At 36.1% G+C, this 18,678-nt stretch overlaps 1 protein-coding gene across 1 annotated transcript in view; it reads left to right on the top strand.

Annotated features, from left to right (window-relative positions):
* HMCN1 (hemicentin 1) overlaps positions 1 to 18,678 on the top strand; it is a 521,171-nt gene that overhangs the window by 355,585 nt on the left and 146,908 nt on the right. The window contains exons 53-57 of the mRNA XM_030873036.2: positions 3,902 to 4,052; positions 5,384 to 5,578; positions 7,068 to 7,181; positions 11,481 to 11,668; positions 13,250 to 13,346. Of these exons, the coding sequence (XP_030728896.2) occupies positions 3,902 to 4,052; positions 5,384 to 5,578; positions 7,068 to 7,181; positions 11,481 to 11,668; positions 13,250 to 13,346 (745 nt within the window). The remainder of the gene's footprint in view (positions 1 to 3,901; positions 4,053 to 5,383; positions 5,579 to 7,067; positions 7,182 to 11,480; positions 11,669 to 13,249; positions 13,347 to 18,678) is intronic.

Raw genomic sequence — 18,678 nt, 5'->3', positions numbered from 1 at the left:
TATCCTGTTTTACACATAATCAACCAAATGGTCAGTCAAATTCCAGTTGTAGACGTTCAGGTCAGAGTCATGATTTAAGATGCAGAAAGATATAACTTTATTATTTCAGATCACAGATGGATTTTGCAATCCTGGCAGCCAGGAAAAAAAATATCTCATAAAATAAGCAAATTTCATCTGGAAGCCATTGCAAAAGGAAAAATATGGAACTCCCACCATGTTCTGTTTACAGTTTCTTTTCTGACTACAAGCATACTTCATGGTACAATATCAACTCTGTATGAGTTTGCATGGAAACAATTCCTTTCACCTTTCAAATTTTAATATTTTATTTTTAATTTTACCTAAAACCTTTTCATTCCTTGCATTTTATACCCATGCACACATATACACAAGCACATACACACATAAAAGTTGGGTAAAGTCTAGATTTGTACTAGGAATTAGGGCTGTTTTCTTAAAATTTCATAATGAGTAGTTAAATTAGTTTCACATCCAGACTGAAATTGATCCAATTATGATGCTTTAGTTAAATTGCTGAATTTTTCAAGATTTGGGATTGGTCCCCTAAAATGTGTACAAAAAATACTGGGTTTTGTTTATTTTCCATATCCTTTCTTCTGCTAGCTCATTTCTCAGATAAGCAACACTGAGTGAAACAGTGTTTTTGAGAAAAGCCACCAAAAATATTGGCAGCATTAACCACAATAAGTTTTGATAGAATCTATGTGTTTTGCTTATTCATGCTCTGAAGTTTTTCTTTGACATGGAAAGTTAAAGTTATACTATCTTTATATGTGATATAATGTTAATAATGATACATTGCGTCCCAAATTATTTATTGAGCACATAGTATTTGCTCATTATTTATTGAGCACATAGTATTTTAGGTGCAGGTGATACAGCTATGAAGGAAACAGACAAAAATCTCTGCTCATATGGAGTTTTGGGGGGAGGGGAAAACTAAACAAACAAGTAAAGCATACAGTATGCCAGATAAGGTAAATGTTATGAAGAAAATTCAGTCAGGAAGAATAGAGAGTGTGAAGGGTGTGATCTCTTACAATAGGGAATGCCTCACTGATAAGGTGATAGTTGAGCAGAAACTCACAGAAACTGAAGGAAGCAGACATAAGATATCTGAGAGGAAAATATTCTAGAGAGACTAGCAAGGGGCAAAGGCCCTGAGGCATTTGGCTGGAGTGCAGTGATCAGTGGGAACACAGAGAAAGGTGAGAGCTAGGGTTAAATCATACTGCTTGTAGATCAGTTGGCCTTATTCTGATGGAAAGCTTCTGGAAAATTTTGAACACAGGAGTGATGTGATCTGACTTAAGGCTTTAAAAAGATTATATTGGCTTCTTTACTAGTTGAAGAAGAAATGAATTTATTGCCATGGTCCAGGAGATAGATGGTGATTGCTTGGATGAAGGTGGTAGCAGGATGTGAGGGAAAGAGATGAGTCAAAGATGAGTCCAAGGTTTTGCATGAGATCACTAGAAGAGTGAGTTTAGGTAGAAAGAGAAGAGGTCCAAGGATCAAGCCCTGGGGTACTCCTACATTTAGAGGTTGTGGGGCAGAGAGTGATGTGTCCTAAAAGAAGGAAAGATACGTTTTCAAAATAAAGACCAGTTAAACCGTGTTAAATCCCACTGATCAGGTAAAATAAAGACTGAGAATTGATCAGCAAATTTAGCAACATGGATGTCACTTGTCACGTGACCTTGACAACATCATTTTGGTCAAGTAGAGATGGTGAAAGCCTTATTGGAGGATTCAAGAAAAGATGGAAGGAAATGGAGACAGCAAAGGTAGAAAACTTTTTAAAGTCACTGCCTATAAAGCAGAATAGAAGAATGTGGAGTTAGGCTGCAGTGTAATAAGATTTTTTTTTTAATGCGGAAATTATACTGTTGTATACACATTGAAATCATCCAGTGGAAACAAAGCGATTGGTGATGACTCACATGAGAGAGGACACAGTTGCTGGAGGAATGTTCTTGAGTAGATCAGGGGATGTTCAGAATGGACAGAAACTGGTATTAACCAGTTTTTCCAGGGGAATAAAATAAAGGGAGAGGGGGCAAAAGAGTTGATTTTTTTAATAGAAGTTTGTACAAGGAGTGATTGCCATAATAGACCTTCTCTGGGTCAGGAGGAGAGTGAGTGATAGGGAAAAGATTGCAAGTTCAGTGAATTTTGGGTCCTCCCATGGGATCAAAAAATAATGGGAGTTGGGATTCTAGAGGAAAAGAGTTAGTAAGTTAAGAGGTGATGGTCAGAAGGTGAGAACTTGAAACTGAGATTCTGAAGAGATGTGATTATTGGTAATTATAAGTTCTAGGTATGACTCTTCCTATTGAGTGGCTGAGAGAGTGTTGGGGCAAAAAAAAATAAAAAGGAGGTCAAGGAGCTGAGAGCACAAAGCATTGGTGACTGTCTGTGTGGGTGTTGAAATCACCAAGAATTATGAGAAGAGTGTCATTGGAAGGAGTAACAGTGAGCCAGGAACTAAAATTTTCAAGGAATAAGAGGGAATTTAGTATATTCGGAAATGTTTAGAAGATGAGAAATGTCCTATTAAATGTTGGTAATGTTTTCAATAAAACATCATAATATAAATATATCTAGGTTAAATTTTCTCATTTATGAAGTAATGATGTTTCTGAATGAGCAGTGGTGATTTTTAAATCAGGCTATGCTAATGCCTTCAATCTTTCATTATAAAACTCTAGCATTTGCTACAAAATAGTAAGAAAAGATACACTTTTTTACTACAATGTGGGATCAGCCGAAGTTATTTTTCTCCAACATGGATAAATGGATATGGCACCTAAGAACATTTTTCATCATAAATAATTTATAAATGCACCACTCAGAAGCACCGGGCATAGATGTAAACTATAGGAATTACAATTGTCAATAAATAAAGACATGATTACTCAAAAACAGCTTATTCAAAGTAAATTGTTATTGTCTTGAGTATTTCACTTAAATTTTTATTTTTACTTATTAAAGAATCATAAAAACTCTCAACTGCATGGTGCCCTAGAGGATTTACTGGAGTACTTTTTTTTTTTTTTTTTGCACATTATTATTTATTTCCTTACATAAAACTGTTCTCTGGCTCAATTTCACTTTATCACAAACTACAGAAATAGGGTAAGTTTATAGGACTCAGTTATACATTTAACTCCTAGAGGATTATACTTTTTTTTTTAAAGCTGGTTTAATCTCAGGAGATCAAGTATAAATAATATAGAGGACCCCCAACCTGCTTATTCTTCCTAATATTGGGGTCCTATTTGGTATTATACTCCACATGATATATGTGGCAAATACCTGTTACCATTGAAAGCAAAGATAGCAGCTAATTGATTTAGATACTTCATTCTGCTGCAAAATGAGCTTTGAATCCAGATTTTTTTTTAAATTGAAGTATAGTTGATTTACAATATCATGTTAATTTCAGGTGTACAGCACAGTGATTCAGTTTATCTATCATCTATCTATCTATCATCTATCTATCTATCTATCTATATCTAATTTTTTCAGATTCTTTTCCCTTATAGGTTGTTACAAAATATTGAGTATAGGTCCCTGTGCTATATAGTAGGTCCTTGTTGGTTATCTGTTTTATATAGTAGTGTGTATATGTTAATCCCAACCTTCTAATTTATCCTTCCCTCCTCTTTCCCTTTTGGTTCCAGTTTTTAAAATAATGAGTATTCCAGAATGAACATTGTATCTCCTATCAGACTGAAAATTTTAAAATTTAAAAATCCACACCATAAGCTGTTGGGTTTTTTTTTCTTATATACATATGTAGTTCTTTTCTCACTCTCTTTAGAGGCTTATTACTGGAGTACTTAATGATAACATTATTATAATTGAATCACAGCCCCTTAAAGCAGATGATCATGTTACTATTGCTGCCAGTGGACACACACTTCAAATCAGGGAGGCTCAAATATCAGACACTGGACGATACACGTGTATAGCGTCTAATATCGCAGGTGAAGATGAGCTGGATTTTGATGTGAATATACAAGGTAATACTAATATGTTTATTGTATGTAATTTAATTTATATGATCCGGCAAAGCAATGAAAAAGAGATTTGACTTGGTTTATTTTAATGTTTTTTTTCTGTTGACAATAATATAAATTCATTATTGAAAACTTGGACTCAAGAAATTAACAAAGAAGAAAATAATCCCATCATTCAGGATTACCTCAGTTATTTTTATGTGTTTCCTTCTGATATATTTTTGTAAATGTATACTTCATTTATAAATTGGGACCACACAATACGTACTTCTCTGTTACGTTAGCTTTCCCCTAACATTATACCATGAAGTTTATCAGAAAGCTAATGTAACATTGTATCAGAATTTAAAGTAGTCACACTTGGAACTGAATGATGATTTAGGCTCCTTCAAGCTTTCTGACTTGGGCAAGTTACCTAAATATTTTAAAACCCATTTTCTCACTTTTAGAATTAATGCCTTGTAGAATTGTGGTGAGTACTAAATTAGATAAAGTATATAAAACTCTTAGCAAAATGCTTAAGAAATGATATTTGCTATTATTGTTGATATTACTACTGTCAACATGATTTTTAATAACGATACCTGTTTTATCAGTTGAGTATCCAAATCTTTATTTAACCAGACTCCTATTGTTGAATGTGTGGGTGTGTCCAAGCTTTTACTACTCATATATAATGCTTCATTGAACATCTTTATACCTAAAACTCTTACACAGTTTTTATTTTTCATAAGTTGTTAATGATGGAAATTTTAGGTCAAATGTTATACACTTTTGCAGTGCTTTTGATGTACAGGCAAATTGCCTTCTAGAAAGTTCATACTTGTCACCCAGAAAACTGAGTATGTCCCATTATATTTTTTAATAGACTTATTAATCTTGGCTGCATAACTTCTTTAGTTTTCTGAATAAGACAAATCATTGAGAAATGCTCTATTGAGCCAGTATTTTTTAATGATTTCTCAAAATTAGTTTTCCCTGCTATGATCATATTCTTTAGCCATGTTTATCATAGTAGGTCCTTCCTGAGAGCAGGACATTTTATCTTCTAAATGCTAGAGCCTTTGAACAGAAATGGAGAGCAAAGCATGAGCACAACATTCTGAGCTCCATACTTCTTGCTTTTCCACTGGAGAACCAACTCTGACTTCTGTCTATTACTTTTTTTAGCTAAGGGCTAAGTTGGTAGGTGTGTAAGTACTTGACAATATTTTCACATTGTCTAATTTATTACATGTACAAATCACTCTTGTGAAAATACAGCCAAGATCTTTCTTTAACGGATTGACACTGTCATTTACATGAGTCCAAAATTTCATGTCTTTTCTCCATAGTTCCTCCAAGTTTTCACAAGCTCTGGGAAATAGGAAACATGCTGGATACTGGCAGGAGTGGTGAAGCCAAGGATGTGATCATCAACAATCCCATCTCTCTTTACTGTGAGACAAACGCTGCTCCTCCTCCTACACTGACATGGTATAAAGATGGTCACCCTCTGACCTCAAGTGATAGAGTATTGATTTTACCAGGTAAAGATTGCTAGGAACAGGGTGAAAATCTGAATCTCTGTCAGATGTGTTTCTTCTCATTTATTAGACCAGTCAAATTGATTGACTTTTTGGCCTTGTGATTTAACTGACACAGGATACTGAATGCCACTGGTATCTATGTAGCTTCAAGCTAGGAGAGTCTAGGCTGAGAATTTGACATAGGCTAGAATACCTAGTTAATTTTCATATCTACTATGGGATCATTCTATCAACTTAAGAAAGTCCTTTGGCTCCCTTGTGCCTCCATTTTTCTAAATAGTGTGAGGAAATAATCAGTTTTGTTTCTGTACATTATTAATGATAAATTCTAGAATATATTTGCAAATAGTTATTACTCAGTTTATTAAATGCATTTCTCATAAATCAATAGTAAAGATTTTAGTTTCAAATATTTTAGTTATTACATGTTTATCGATGGAAAAGGAGATCTTTAAATTGTGGAAAAATAATATTTTCAAGGCTTCTATTTACTTTTAGCAAACATTCAAATAGGCTTGTCAAAATTTATCAGATTGTACACTTAAAGCCCAGTGCCTTCCAATGTATGTAAATTTCATCTCAATTAAATAAAAAAAATATCTTGGCAAAAAAAGAAAAGAGACTAGATAGAAATGACAACTACATGTGATCCTAAATTGGATCTGGGCTTAAGGAAAAATAGCTATTAAAGACAATATTGTAATAATAGTGAAATTTGAATATGGACTATGGTTCAGTCATACTTTTTTCACAGATTTTACATTTTCTGATTTTGATCATTATACCTTCTTTTAATGAAATACATATTTATGAATATTTAGGGGTGAAGGGACATCATGTCTCCAATATACTCTCAATCTTTTTCTGAATCATTTGAGAGTATTACTCATTTATATATATAAATAAAGTTAATATGTACATTTTTATGACAGAGATCAAACAATTGGATTGAAATACAAATTATTGATAAACACAGGTAAAATTTTTAATATAATTATTGAGACTTTTCTCTAAGTTTGATATTACATCAACATGAAAAGTTAAAAAATACAGTTATTCTTTCAAGATCATATGTATAAAGGTATACTTTATACCTTTTATATCCTTGGCTATTATTTTCTCAAATCAGTACTTGCCTCCAACAGTGTAAACTTCTTTTACATGTGTTCAAAACTGTAAAAGCAAGAAGTCACCACATAACAACATTCCACATGGAATGTGAGAGGGACATGGAGCAACATTCCTCCCTTGCTCTATACAAGCTATTTAGTTCTCAGGAGGTCTCATTCATATGCTGGGTCACTTTTCAATAATGCAGTGTTTGTCCTAAATGTGGTATGTGGGATTAACACCGAAACACTGGATGAAGTAAGAGCCTTAAAAGGAAATGTAAAGAAGTCATTAGACCTGAAAAACTATATCTCTGTTTATGATCACTTTCACTCTAAGATTTAGAGAAGTAAAAATATGTATTGGGATATATTTTCAGGAGGGCGAGTGTTACAGATTCCCCGGGCTAAAGTGGAAGATGCTGGGAGATATATGTGTGTGGCTGTGAATGAGGCTGGAGAAGATTCCCTTCAGTATGATGTCCGTGTACTCTGTGAGTTTTTCGTTCGTTTTTTTGTTTATTATGCATTCTTTCGCGCAAAAGTTTTTTGAGGAACTAATGTTTGCATGATGTTGCACTAGCATTTTAGAGACATAAAGATAATCAGAAACTGATAGCTTTCCCAGGGAGCTGTCTTATACAAATTGAAAGCACATTAGTTAGGACTCCTGAAGTATCAAATAACAAACTAGCTTAAAAAAAAAAAAAAAAGAGAGAGAGAGAATCACTGATTCATGAACCTGAAAAGTCCCAGAGTACAGCTGGCTATAGTCATATCTGACTTCTATGGCTCAAAAGAGGTCCACCAAACTTTACCTTTCTCTTTCTCTTGGCTTTTTTTTTTCTCTGTTAGCATCACTCTCAGGTGGGGAATCCCTTTGGATAGCAAGTGGGCCCCCGGAAACTCTATAATCTTACATCTTCTTAGTTTCACATCCAAAGTGAAAGCTCTTCTTATCCAGTATTTACAACTGAAGTCCCAGAATTGGATTTCCATGGCTTTAACTGGCCAAGCATGACTCACATATCCATTTCTGAACCAATTACAGAGGCCAAGAGGCCTAATTGATAAGGCGTAATAACTATGTCCACCCTTGGATCACAGTCATATTATGAATGCAGGGACTGAGAGTAGAAGAAGTATTGCACCTTTAAGGGCAAAGAAAGGTGATGCTACTAGAAGCAGGAACAAATAGATGCTTCCATGAGAAGGAGTTGAGCTAGAGAAGTAGCAGTAGGAATGTATAGGAAGCAGTTGGTATGAAAGGTTTTACAGAGGAAGTGATTAAGTAATATGAAGCATTAGGCACTTATCTGAGAGTATCAAATGACACTGAGATTTTTATCCTGGGTGATTAAGAAAATTATAGCAAGGGCAATAAAAATAGAAGATTTGGAAAAACAACATAACTTGGGAAGAAGGAAGTCAATTTTGTTTTGGACGTATTGAATTTGGCATGATACCAAGATACTTAGGAAGATGTTGAATGAGACATTGAAAATAAGGAACTACAACACAGGAGAGAGAATTGAACTAAGAATAAAGAGTTGAGAGTTATCCACAAACAGGTGATATTCAAAGGCATGAGATTTCCAACAGAAAGGGTTGTAGATAGCTTAGGAGAAGATAAAAAAAATAAAAGATCATTGTGGGATCATTTACAAGTAGGAGACAGGAAAAAGAAAATAGAGGAGAAACAATCTGAGGAGTTAATGAAAAGTAGTAAACTACCATATCACCTATTCAAGGCATAGAAAAGGTTATCAAGAAGTGGGTTTAGTATGGAATGCTAAAGTAAGTTTAAGAGAATAAAAACTGGGGGAAAGGCCATTTTAAACTAAGAAATCATTAGTGAAATTCCGAAGATCAATTTATGTATAGTATGGTGCGATACAAAGCCACAGAACAAAAGGATAAATATCGAGGAAATAATCAGAAAGAAAAGGAAACAAATATAGAGTACTCTTAAGACATTTTGAAGAGGCAGGAAGAGGTGAAATAGAGTTTTAGGAAGAGAGCTTCTTTGAAAAAACATATTTAAGAGAGATTTGAATTTGCTTATAGACCAAGGAAAATGATCCAACAGAAGGAGACAAGTTAAAGTTTCAAGTATGTGTGTTGATGGGAGGAGGGGGCAAGGATTGATGGAGCAAGTTCTAGAACAGCAGAAAAATGCAATCAAGAAACCGAGAGGGGTCAACTAGCCTTTCATGGTAGTGAATTGCCATACCTTGGAATGGTAAGAAGGGATATGTGGGAATGTATATCAAATGTATTTAGTCCTTTCCTTAAGTATGAGAACAAGAAAGACAGTGGCAGGGCTGGTATTCGGGCCTGTGGAAAGCAGAGAACCTTAGAGATTGCCACTATGGGGGGTGTGATCGTCAAACACTGAAGTTGGAGCTATTTGGCTTAGTCATGGCTTTCTGCACCCACCCTCATTAACCCGGGATCAGAGGTAGAAAAAACAGATGATGTGACCTAAGGGTGGGGAGAGGGGAGCCATGGAGGCAGTGCCACAAGGTAACAAAGGTACACTTTGTGGAAGCACTGGAGGGTAAGGGACATAGCATGTGCAGTGAGACAGAGCATCGCTGAAATGACCCACTCTGAGACCTAGGCAGAGGAAGAGGAAAAATGAGCTTGCAGGAAGGCTGATAGATTGATTGTAAGGGGGAGGAGTGGAAGGGCTAGAGTTTTCAGCGCAAACAAAAAGCCAGCTTATGAAGGAAGCCTGAAAAGACGTGAAATAGAGAAAACCCACGAACTCAAAAGTCATTTATTTGACAAATATCTATTGATCGCTTACTGTGTGCCAGGTACTATGCTAGGCACTGAGGATACAGCAGTGAATACCGTAGACATCAGACCTTCTTCAAGGAGCTTATGAACTTGCAAAGGGCAGAAGTGTTTATGTTGAATGGTCCAAGGTATGACAGTCTGTGGCTGGCTGAAGTGGGGTAGAGGTGAAACTAGGGTGGGATGGGTCATCAACATAGATTTTAAAGTCTACAAGGTAGTGATACGAAGACAATTAAAATCAGTGCTAACATCATCAAGAGCAGTGAAGGAATATCTTAGACCACCTGGCTTAATTTGACCTAAGTTTGGAAGGAATTTAGTTTAGGACTGAGTGGAAGGATCTGATAAAGTAGCAAGATATTATAGGTTGGGAAGAACTGGAATTTGGTTAAATTGAAATGGAATTTAGGGATTGATTGTCAAAGGGAGATGTTCATGTCTTCAGTCTGTTATTTTTAATTAGGAGGAAGTTGGAAAGCATGTTGGAGATGAGTTTAGAGAAGTACGAACAAAGCAAAAAAAAAGAGCCCACAAAGTCTGTCTAAATTAGGGATACTTCACAGTGTTTGATGCTTACCTCCTAAGTGCCACTAAGAACAATTCTGAGAGGTGTAATCCAGCTGGAGGGCAGGTCAGAGCAAAGAGCTTCGGTGGAGGCCTCTACAGGTCAGACCTTGGGCCTGTAGTGTGTCTCCTGGTAGCTCCTAATGATTCAGCTCCAGAAACATTGAAATCTTTCAAGAAAACATTGAATCTTTATGTACCAACATTTCATTTGATCAGTTTTCATGGTGTGGAGGTACTGATAGCCTCATTTAATCTGAAATTCAAGTTTATTATTTACTAATCTGCAGTTCAACCTATATATTCTGTGTTATCTAAAGTACAGCAAAAAATCATATAATTTTGACTGTGAAAGTTTGCATTCAAAATAACACTGAAATTTTATTATGGGGCCTTGTAACCTTGATTATTTGCCTTATAGACTTTCAATTTAGTTTTGGAGAGACCCAAATACTACAAGAAGGCATCTGCATTAAACATATATTCTTTACTGATTGATAAAGATATGGCACATTTTAAGAGAGTAAAACAAAATACCTAAGCTTTCAAAACAAAACAAAGTGATTATTCGTTTTGAAAATGAATTTCTACATTTACAAAAGCAGCCAACACATGCATTCCTGGTTTAACATTTCCATTTTTTAAAAAATTCTACAGATAGTATGTGCTTTTTCATAACTGACTAGTCTAACATCAGGTGGGCATGAACCTGGATTGATTCTATATTATTGTTTTAAATGAGAATGAATATATGTAGAAAGATCTAGAGCATGGCTTCCCAAACTCTAGCATGCATAAGGATCACGTGGAGACCTTGTTAAAACACAAACTTCTTTGGCTCTCCTAGGGATGCCAACTAAAGAAGGCTCAGTCAGACCCCCAAATCCGCATTTCTAGCCAAGCTCCCAGGTGATGCTTATCGTGATACCACTGATGCCGAGGCTGGGGAAACACAGTTTGAGTAGCCCAGACAATTCCCTTGCAAATGAGACCAAACCTGTACATTTCAAATACGCTTTAAAGATTTACCTGGCTTGTCTAGATGACCAAGTAGACTTAACTGTTAATTTGTGCAGATGCCACTTGCATGTGTGCTTGCAAACCCAGAGGGCCCGTGGAAGGGGCTGAGAGAGAAACTAGACAAGATGTATTGGGGAAGAATTGGGATTAACCTAAATGCAAAGGAAACTATGGGAGGGGTTAGCCCAGGATAGGTAAAGAAAGGGAAGAGAATAAACCCAAATTCACACAGATTTATCACCCCCCCGAATTTATTAGTGTAAAGTGTTACTTCAGAATCATGGATTCCTCTTCAACTCTTGTCCCTCTATTATCCCAAACTTTTTAAAATTGTCAGAAAACTAGAATAATTTAGAAAAGACCTTGTTTCCTGTCATTATCTCTCTGTTGCAATCACTTATTAGTGCCGCCAGTTATCCAGGGAGCAGACAGTGATCTGCCTGAAGAGGTCACCGTGCTGGTGAACAAGAGCATGCTGGTGGAGTGTTTATCCAGTGGCAGCCCCACCCCAAGAAATTCCTGGCAAAAAGATGGGCAGTTCTTGCTAGAAGATGAGCATCATAAATTTCTATCTAATGGAAGAATTCTGCAGGTAAAAGTAAAAAATCTAATTAGAAATAGCTATTTGACTTTGTATTTTATAATAATTGTCTTTTTGCTTTTAAAAATAATTTGTCTTGGTTTATAAATATTGGCAAAAATAACTAATCATAAAAAGGATATATAAAATAAAATTCTTCTTAGTCATTCTTTTCTCACTATCAGAGGTAACCACCATTAACGGTTTTGTGTGAATTCTTCCAGAGGTTATCTGTACATTCAGCACACCACACACACACACACACACACACACACACACACACACACACACACACACACACACACACACACACACACCTAAATTTACTACAATATGGCCTCTGTGATAAAAACCAAATTATTATAATTCTTTCCATTGCAGATTTCTGATGATTAAATTCTAGGTGGTTTAAGATTCCCTATAGATTAAAATTTGTCCTCTATTGGCAAAGAATTGATGATAAAGAATAATGGAAACCACATAAATATCCTGAGTTGTTGTTCACTAATGGGCATGTCTATATTTTTCTTTTCAAGGGTCTTAAAAGGAAGATAGGCACTTGTAAAAATAACACCAACTCTTTTGTTAGGATGCAACTTAAGAAATTATTTCCCAAACATATTAATGATGTTGTATAGGCCCAAGAATCTAAGCATCAGTGTATCCAACACAGGACCTATCCCATGGAGTTCTTTATTAAAAAAAAAAAAAGTATGAGTTTCACTGCTTGTAAATAACCTTTAATTCTCAAAGTATCTTCTGAACACCATGACTATTTCTTTTTGATGCTCATACAACCTCTAGCTAAATACTTAAATATTTCTGTTGGCTAGAGCCAAAAGATATATAGATGGACAGAAATTTCTGTATAATAAAAAAAAGAAAATATAACTGCTATATTAACTAACTCTTGCTACATAAAACAAACCACTCCAAACAACTTAAAACAATAAGCATTTATTTAGCTCACAAGCTTTCTGGTTGGCTGGGTGATTCTTCTGGTCTTGGCAAGGCTAACTCGAGTGTCTGCATGCTGTGGATTGAATCCGTGGCTCTGCTGATCTTGGCTGGGCTCTTGTACCTATCTGGGACCTCAGCTGCAATAACGAGGCTGACTCTTCCCACATGATCTCTCGCCCTCAAGCAGGTTAGTCCTGGTTTCCTCACATAGTGGTGGCAGGGTGCACATGGTCTAGGTTTGAAATGGAAGACTGTCACATCCATCACGCTCTATTGATCAAAGCCGGTCACAAGGCCAACACAAATTCTCCATCTTTACTCCACTCCCTGATGGGAGAAGCTTCACAGTCACACCACCAGGGATGTAGATAGGAAAGTGGGAGAATGATTTGGGACTTTTCATAGCCAATATACAAGTATGTATAAATTTGCCTTTTCTGATTAGGAATCTTTATAAATATTTATTTGATAGACCTGACTAATAAAAACCAGTGTCAGCACTATTATGTACAAAATTTTTTTCCTATGCTTATCTGGTATTAGCTAGAAAGAGTATGTATTGTTTATTCTCAAAAATTGACAAGTTGCTTTATAAAAAAGTTTCAGTTGGAATTTCTTCATTTTTTTCCTTAGATTCTAAACACTCAAATAACAGATATCGGCAGGTATGTGTGTATTGCTGAGAACACAGCTGGAAGTGCCAAAAAATATTTTAACCTCAATGTTCATGGTAAGAGCTCAGTTCCAAAAACATCTGTTAGAGTACGCTTGAAAAAGCAGGAAAACTGTACTTTAGATCATGTACGCTTATTTTGCATTTTTTAACTTGAACAGTGTGTGGAGCCTGCATTCATTCAACCTTTCCCCTTCTTTCTTTCTACCACAGCTTGTGCGATTTATAAAGTACAAATCTTTTAGGGAGTCTGTTTTTATATTATTTCAGTCCCTTAAGAAAAAATAGTTACTCCTACATATTTGAAAGTAAAAAAAGAAAAAAAATCACAATTTGAAATCCCAAAGATTACAAGTTTATATGAAGTTAGAACCAAATATAGCTCTTCTACCCATAAAAATGTACCCACTGGGCCTTGTTGGAACCAGTTTCTGTCCTCAATTGTAGAATTCATGTTGAGTTACACCCTCCAGTATGTAATATACTTCCTGAAGAAGAAAAAGTAACTTTATAAAGTTAAATAATTCCTGAAAACCATCAGTACACCTAATTTATTTATTAGATTCTAAGTTCTCAATAAATGCTAGACACTCCATAAATACTAACTTTTTGCTAAAAAAGCAGTTAGGTGTCAGCCATAAATAATTAGTTTTATTTTCATCATGCACAGCTGCTTCCAGAATATGAAATTGGAAATGCTGAACAATTATTATAAAAGATTTTCTTTAAACATGTGATTCATATGCAAAATTCTAGCTCATTTTGGAAATAGCTGAAATTTGACATTACTGAAAAATTTCTTCCTTCAAACGACTTTTATTTAGCATAATGGATATTCTTTTTTTGTTGCGATATATAGGGAGTATTGATGTCTAGCAATGTTTGGTGTTTCTGTAACAGATATTTGAAGCACTCTTACCTTTTTTTATTCCCAGTGCTTAGCAAGTTTTTTTTGAGTAAATCTGACCAAAATAGAAGAAATGTGTTATAAATTCCCCGGAAGAATAAATTAAGCAAATATAATCATTGTGAAAGTATACTGTACTAATCTAAGTAATCTAAAGTAATCTGTAATCTAATTTGTATTCTAATCTGTAAAGTACAGTAGGATAAATGTTGAAAAATAAAAATGTTGATCATTTTTCCTGATTCCCCAAGGCAGAATTAATTTTTCCTCCTTTATGTGGTCAAAAGCGTCTTGTAAATACCCCAGTTTTAGCAGTTACATATTCTACCTTTTTATCTTTATACATCTGTATCTTCACGTCTATCCCATAACTTTATTATAAATGCTGTAGGCAAATGGTCATCTCTTACGGACCTTGGTCTTCCTAAACCTTGTCTAAAGTCATGGTAGTTGCTAAATAAATATTTGTTGTTCCTTTATTATATTTCCTTCATATCCATTTCCTCTTTGTAATGCATAGGAAAAACACCTGAAGTAGGAGACTTGCCTGACTTGAGAGGCAGAAGCCACTTGTGTTTACTATTGAGAATTGGAGTTCAGGAGGGGGGGTTTCCTCTTTTACTGGTTAACAGTGTCTTGAGCTCCTGCCTGCAGTCAGGAACCCATACTTAAATATTGGAAAATTCATGTAGGAGAGAAACAGTTTAAATTGTTTTCACTTAAAACCATACCATTTGTTATCTCCCTGTACAATATCGCTTGCTTCTTTTGGACTCTAACCTTCAGTCTGTTGACCTCTCAGTTATTTTTCAACCCTCTGTGTCTTTACCTTCTTCACATCCAGTCTAACTTTCATGGACCAGCATATCAATCACTTCTCTTAGCCCACGCCTTCTCAGCACTCCTGCTCAATAAAGGCTCAACTCTGCATGTAACAACACAACACACTGACTGCTTGATACCTACCAGGTGCTGTGCCAGGTGTTTTGTATATGTTATTTTACTTAATTATCTCAGTAACCCCAGGTGGTTGGTACTATTTTATACCTCTTTTACAGATTAAAAAGCTGAGGCTCAGTGAGACTAAGTAACACGCCCAAAGTTACACACCTGGCAAATAGGATTTTAGCTTAGGTAGTCTGATTCCAGAGGCTTTAAACTCACCTGCTTTTCTGTATTACCTCTCACTGAATTCCATACCTGCACCTAGGTAGCTAACTATGGCTAGAGAAACTCTTGGTGTCAGGACTATTGGTGGTATTATAAATTCATAGATACTGCTTGAAATGAGCCCTTTATACTGCCTCTTCATGGCTCTACTCCACAGTGACTCATACCTTCTTGAATGTCAGATGGCCCCTGTCTTAGCTCAGGCAGCCATTAACAAAATACCAGAGACTGCATGGCTTAAACAATAGGAGTTTATTTTCTCACCATTCTGGAGGCTGGAAAGTCCAAGATAAGGTTCCAGCAGGGTTCAGTTTCTGGTGAAGGCTCTTTCTCCCTTGCAGATGGCCACTTTGTCCTCACAAGGCCTCTCCACTGAGCACGCATGGACAGAGAAAGCAAGGAAGCTCTCAGGTGTCTCTTTTTATAAAGACAATAATCCTATAGGATGAGTGCCCCATCTTTATGACCACATTTATCTTTCGTTCCTTCCTTAAAGGCCCCATCTTCAAATACAACCACACTGAGAGGGCTTTAGTGTATGAATTTTGGGGGGACACAAACATTCAATCACAGTTGCCTCTCACCTTCACTCAGTCAGTGCCCTTACCTCCTGTTTTACAGGGAAAAGAGAAGGCATATGGCTGAAACCACTTCAAATTCCTACCATCAAAATGAGAATATTAGCTGCATGTGATGCTGCCATTTCTTCCTTCTGTTACAACACAAGATGGGAGCATTCCTCTACCTTCTAAAGACTGACTTGACTCTATATCCCTGGTGACCGCCTGGTCAAAAATCTCACGGTCTCCTCTCTTCCTCTCCTCTCTTCCTCTCCTCTCTTCCTCTCCAGTGAAATTCACACTTTCACTGGCTCCTTCCCAAGAGCATTTAAATTTACTCATCTCTTGCCTCTTAAAAAAAAACCAAAAACCAAAAACACAAACAAAAAAAACCCAAAACAACTCTCCCTTAGACCTAGTATTTCTCTTCAGAGGCGTCCTTCTCTTTTTCCCCATTTCAAGGCAACCTTCTCTAATAGCTGTATATATTTACTGTCTCCTTTTCCTCACTCCTCCCACCGTTGCTCATCGGATTTCACCCCAACTCCAATGAAACTGCTCACTGAATTCATGAAATGACATCAGAAGTCCAACACGCATTTTCAGGCTTTATCTTTCTTACTTCTGAGCATTCAACATCCTTCAACATTTGACTATCTTTTTCAAAAATTCTCTTCCTTTGGCTTTTGTGATGCCCACACCCCTTATTGATAATCTTGCCTTCCCAGTCTCGCATTCCCAGTCGTCTTTGCTAGTTCCTCCTTCTCTACTTGACTATTACACTTTCGTTTTCCAAGCGCTAGACTTTATTCTTCCCACTCTTTTCTTACGTGATCTCATGAATTCCCAAATTTCAGATACCATCTATGTGTAGAATAGTTTGCAAATTTTTATTTTCAGTCAGGGCTGCCTCAGGAACTCTAGACGCTTCTGTTCAAATATGTACTTCTTATTGACACAAATGCCTAATAGTCACTCTAAGACCATGTGTATATAACTGATCTCATTACCTTTTCCCAGAAATGTGTTCCTCCTCCAGGGATCTCTGTCTCAGTAAACGGAATCACCATCTTCGCATTGTTTGAGCCAGTTAAATGAATGTCATCCTGGATTCCTCCTCCTCCTGAAACCTCACCCCCAAAGCATTGAATCCTAAATATTCTACCTACATAATATTCTGGATCCACTCACTTTTCTATCCTTTCTGACACCATCCTAGGCATAGCACTATCATCTTCTGCACTCATTACAGCAACAGTCTCCTAACTGGTCTTTCTGAGTCCCTTCTAGCCTTCTCACCAGTTCCCTCCACTGTGGCCAGATTGATAACTTTTAAGCTAATTTTTGAGTAAACCACTCCTCTGCTTTCCTCTCCTTAGGCTGTTATTTCAGCATTCTAATGATGCCCAGAAGACCCTCTAGAATTTTATACTATTTAGTCCTTTAATCTTTGCCTTCTCCACCTTACTCCCCAGCAGCCTTGCTCTTCAGACTCTGGTCATGTCAGCCTTCTGGTGCCATGTTCTTTTCCCCATTTGCGCCTTTGTATGTGCCATGCCTTCTTTCTGAAAGACCCGTCCATTATCTGTCTTCCGCTAGCTTATTCCTGGTCATACTTCAGCATCTTTTTAAATGTCACTTCTTCCTCCTGATCCCCAAACTAGGTTATTTCCCTCTTGTCACCCTACTCTTCTGATGGACACTCACACTCATCACACTTGTAATTATTAGGCAGTATCGGACAGTGGCTAAGAACAGGGCTCTAGAGCCAGACAGCAGTCTTCCAGTTTCTTCCAGTATCTAACTGTGAAACCTTAGGCAGGATGCTAACCTCTCTGTCTCAGCTTGCTCATCTATAATAAATAAGAGGATAAGAACTGTATCTAACACATAAGGTTTCTGAGCCTCCAATGGTATACATGAAGTGTTTAGTTCAGTGCCTGGCACAGCATAACCACTCAAAAAAATGTTAGCTGTTACTTTTTGTTCAATGTCTGTCACTATCACCAAATTATTAATTCTTTATAGATAATATCTATTATATTTTTCATACTGTATCAGCACTTAGCACATCTGAAATACAGTAGGTATTTAATAAATATTTGATAAATGAGTAGATGAATGAATATGAAAATTGGTGGATAAAAAAACATGTATAGTAAAATTTAAAAAGCAATTTCGCCTTTTGATCTTTTGCTTTTGTTTTTGATGCTATTTTAAGACCTCAGTCTTAATATAAAAGAGTATAATATAACATAGAGAGTATAATATAATAATAGAGTGTTACATTAGTTGTGTTCTTTATTTCATGTCTTACTATCTTCATTGGCCTGAGCAAAACCTACCTCTGCCTTTATTTATTAATGTATTCATTCATTAATGTATTCACTCATTTTTATGCTCATTTCTCGCTCCTATTCCCACCCCCCACATAGAAACCATTCAAATATGTATGATGTTATTCCTTCCCCGTGCATGTGTTCTTGTAAAAAATCTATTATTCCATCTGCGTGTGTTTTAACATGCATAATTGGCATTGCATTATTAATCTTATGCTTTTTTACTCTACTTTTTCTCTGTACTGCTTCTGCTTTTGGAATTCTTTTTTGGTTTTGAACAATAAGCCATTGTATTGCTTATTTCTTAAATCTTCTGTTTATCTTGAAAGTCAGTGATTTACATTGTTGAAATAACCTGTATAATTTATTGATAGATACCCTAAAATAACAGGTCTAGTCTATTATTTCTATAA

This window comes from Globicephala melas, chromosome 1, assembly GCF_963455315.2.
Source record: "Globicephala melas chromosome 1, mGloMel1.2, whole genome shotgun sequence".
In the NCBI taxonomy this organism is placed as follows: Eukaryota; Metazoa; Chordata; class Mammalia; order Artiodactyla; family Delphinidae; genus Globicephala; species Globicephala melas.
The sequence above is the reverse complement of the archived record's forward strand: the minus strand, read 5'-3'. Positions and strand labels throughout refer to the sequence as shown.